Source organism: Pteropus vampyrus, unplaced genomic scaffold, assembly GCF_000151845.1.
Source record: "Pteropus vampyrus isolate Shadow unplaced genomic scaffold, Pvam_2.0 Scaffold280, whole genome shotgun sequence".
Lineage (NCBI taxonomy): Eukaryota > Metazoa > Chordata > Mammalia > Chiroptera > Pteropodidae > Pteropus > Pteropus vampyrus.
Window position 1 is genome coordinate 1,323,446 of NW_011889061.1, and position 4,095 is coordinate 1,327,540.

Genomic DNA, 4,095 nt, shown 5'->3' on the forward strand with positions numbered 1-4,095 from the left:
CGCTCACTGAGAGATGTCAGAACTTATGCAGCCTGGTCCCTGGATGCAAGAGAAGAATGGAGCGTCTAATCCTCAGGCACGGATACTTTTTTATCCGAGGGAGAAATACATTTATATTGTATTAACTATTGAAACGTCAGGGTTTATCGGAGGCTGAGGACAGCCTGCTTTAAGTGACACAGTATTAGAAAGACCGAGTAAGTCGACACGTCCGCTCTAAGTACAAATGTGATAGATAATAAGGGTCATGCCTTCGAGTTTGCCCACGGTCATTCGGTTTAGCCTGACGTCAGGGCGTAATTACCGTCGGTGTCCCTTATATAACACTTGTGTGGTACAAGGCAAGTTAACTTCCGAGCTTCAGGCATACCTACCCCTACTCGCATTACCCACCCCTGGGCACTGTGAAAATCAAAGAGGAGAATCTGCGCTCCGAAGAGCTGTGACAATGACGAGTACTATGCGAATATCTTACCACTAATAGCAAGACTGTGAAAGGGTGCCATTTTAGGGAATGCAGAGGAGGTTTTCCATGACGAAATCTTTCTTTAAACCAATATATCACTTACTATAACCTCTGAATAATATATATGTGTATAAAATATATTTGATGCTTATTAAAGACAAGATTATATTTAGAAAAAGCGTCGTTTCTGTTCTTCCGTGTGCACACATTTGTAATATCAGGTTGGCTTTTCTCCCGCTAATCTGCTCTTATGTCAATCTTATCATTCAGTCCAGCTACGAGGACTCGAGAGAGGCAGAGCGGGGAAGATCCCCCTTATTGAAAAGAGCAAGAGTGGTTTTTATCGATAATGTATTTGTTAGTGTTGGGTTCCTCCTACTATACTGATAACTGATTTCTTAACTTCACACATTGTGTTTTTTTGCAAGCGGCATAGGAGTGAAATAATCTAAAAATAAAGATATTACAAATGATTGCTTATAGCACACGTGTAATCGAGCCAGCAGAATCTAGACTTAGTTTCCAACTTCTGCTTGAGATTTTGGTACAAAAGGATATTTAATGTGTGCACTCTCATATAAAAATTGTCAGTGTTAAACATTAAAAATGTTTGTTTGACCTTTCATATAATGTATTTGAGAAAAGTTCGATGACTAAATTTAGATTAAAAAGTACAATAAATCTTTGTAATATTGACCAAACTTCGAATCCGAATTCGATGAACTATTAAGAAGAGGATACATTAGTAGTTCACCTTTTTAAATTTAAATTTTATTAAGTAATCAAATCGAGGTAAAGGCTTTTAAGGGAGCTTCGCATTATAGAGATTTGAGTGCAGCCCACAAGGAGTTGGAAACAAATGATTAGCAAAGACCTGTCCTGTGAGCAGAGGGAACAGAAGCCCCAGACCTCTCGGCAGGAACCAGCTTAGCAGATTTGAGCGGTAGGGAGTTTGCCAGCATGACTGGCATTGTCCAGAATGGGGAGAGGAAGAGCAGATGGCGGTGAGCGTGGGGTGCCATGGACACTTCGGGGGTGGCACAGGACGTGGGTCTCACTCTGGGCGAGGGGCGAGGCCACCGGAGCTTGAGGAGCAGATCGATGGCATCACTACATTTACATTTCTAAGGGGACACTGTGGCAGGAGGGAAGAGGCAGACAGCGCAGGGCTATTTGGTCAGCCCGCCTGAGCTATAACGGTGACCTGCGTGACATGACTCTCGGTAGAGATTTAAAAGATGACTGGGCTTCGGACACACCGACGGCAACAAGTGTGGTGATGGGGTGATGGCTTATGCCTGGAGTGGAGGGGCGGGGAGAGGAATCGGGGGTGGTCCCGAGGTTTTTGTTTGCAAAACTGGGTAAACGGGGGTTGCACTTATTGTGACAGCTGGGACGAGGGTCCCGGAGCAGGCAGGGCTTCGGGAAGTCAAGAGTGTTGCTCTGGGCACATGAAGCTGAGGTGTCTGTAGCTATGCAAGAGAAGATGTCAGAATGTCAGTCTGATAAAAGAATCTGGGCCTGCATCAGGGGATCAAGGCCGTATTAATTACATTTTTTCCTCAGGCAGAAAAATAGATGCATTTTTTGTTTTTCTCTATATACTAATTACAAAATATTTCCTCCTAAATATTTTCATTTTGTTTCAGACTACATTCTCTTTTCCTTGAAAAAAAAAAAAAACAACTATTATTCCTTGGACGTTAGACATATTTGTGATTATTGCACATGATCGGATGGGCATGAGGTACGAGATTCCTCACTAGATGATAAAGAGTGGGTTATATTCCTTTTCCAGTTCTCAAAATTTACTTCTTTTTCCTACTTTTCTATCTTTTCTCCTGAAAAAGTAAAAATGAAATGAGAGCAAATGTCATAAGTAAGTGGACGAAAAAGTGGCTCTGTAACAGGTCTGGCCAGTCCAGGGACTGACGGTCACCTTGCAGGGTGACCTGATCCCGACCCTGTGCGTCATGCTGGGGGGTCGGCCCCAGGCCTGGGACTTCTTCAGCAAGAGGGCCGAGGCAGCCGCCACCCGCCCACCGCACTGGGCACCCAGTTCACATGCCTCTGCGATGCCAGACGCAGCCCTTTGTCCCAGGCCCCTCGAAGGCACGATCGCCCTCAGGGGGGCACGTACCCCGCGTCTCATTTTCTCCCACCTCCACGTCACCTTCCCAACGTCCCCTCCCTAATTTCAAACATAAAAGAAACTGCTAAACTGGCCCTCTGCGGAGCATCTGCGGTCTCGCTTCCTGGAAACGTCATCCATTTGGCTCAAATAAACTCATAACAATTCGCAACGGGTTTGAACATTCTCATCTCAATGAGCGTAAGGAAAGACTTTAAACGACTGTTTTCCTGCACAACATAGCGCCTCCTGGGTGACAGACACCATTTCAAGTCACATCAACACAACGCCCGTCTTCTAGCTGCCTGGCTGTTAGGACCGGTGGAAGTAGCGAGTATTACAGAACAACCTTGGTCTCGAGTTTACACATTTGTAGAGAAACTAAGGCACTTATGCTGCAAAGCGACATGAGAACGAGAAAATAACGTAAATTATAAACACGCGAGCCCTGTCATTGGCAAAGATGACACAGACGTGACGGCTGTGACGGCTTTTGAACAGCTGGCCCGTTCCCGGCACTGCGGGGGTGACGGCACCGGTGGGGGAGCCGTGGCCGCCCCGCGACTCACCAAGGGGCTGGCCGGCGATGACCCTGGCGTTCTCCCCGGCCACGGCCGCTCGCGCGTGCCGCTCGCTCATGTACTGCACGAACGCGTAGCCCTTGTGCACCGAGCACCCCACGATCTTTCCATACTTCGAGAAAATGGCTTCGATGTCGACTTTCTTGACGATGGCTGTGTTCAGGTTGCCGATGAAGACACGGGAGTTGATGGACTTGGGGTCATTCTTATTAGTCACGTTGCTGGTCTGTGTTTTGCCGGTCATGGTTGGGTCACCGTTTTGTTAATCCTGAAACAAACAAACAAACAAACAAAACAAATAATCAAAAGGTAAATAATCAGACCGAATGGCTATCGCTGGCTTGAAACAGGTTTTCCGTTGTGAGCCAGGTAACCTCAAATGCCCAAGCGTGAGAAGAAAACTTAGGAAGATTAAAGGTGAGCCTCGCATTGCAGAATGCGGTAGAAAAATACTCACGATCGCTTAGCATATAGTGAAAAATAACTTCCTGATTTATTTATCCAAAATTCAGCTCAGCATAACGACTAAACGTTTTGTAGGTGTTTTTATTTGTAAGTCTACCAATTTCTCAGAATCGAGTTTGAGGAATAAACCACCTTATTCTATCAATGACAAGGAAAACCCAACATGGCTTACGTCTGATGATGGGATATAAAAATGTACACTCCATTTATTGTTGAGAATATGCATTTTTATTTCTACATTTTTCTAGAACAGGTAGACATATTGTCTATTTCGTCCTCCGAACCCTCTGATTGGAAATGAACAATTCATTCCGTTAAATGCTGTGGAAGAGGGAAAAAAGGCATTGAAAATCAAATATTCAATCGGAAAACTGAACATAAGAAAAACATGATTCTGAAAATAAATGAACCACAATGAATTCTGTACGTTCTCTTTAACGGAACTGTTATTG

The 4,095-nt window shown here is 44.8% G+C and overlaps 1 protein-coding gene across 1 annotated transcript in view; it reads right to left on the minus strand.

Annotated features, from left to right (window-relative positions):
• The window catches only part of RALYL (RALY RNA binding protein like), a 193,029-nt gene extending 189,607 nt beyond the window's left edge, over positions 1–3,422 (minus strand). The window contains exon 1 of the mRNA XM_011375937.1: positions 3,167–3,422. Within this exon, the coding sequence (XP_011374239.1) occupies positions 3,167–3,422 (256 nt within the window). The remainder of the gene's footprint in view (positions 1–3,166) is intronic.
• Between the last annotated feature and the right edge of the window lie 673 nt (positions 3,423–4,095).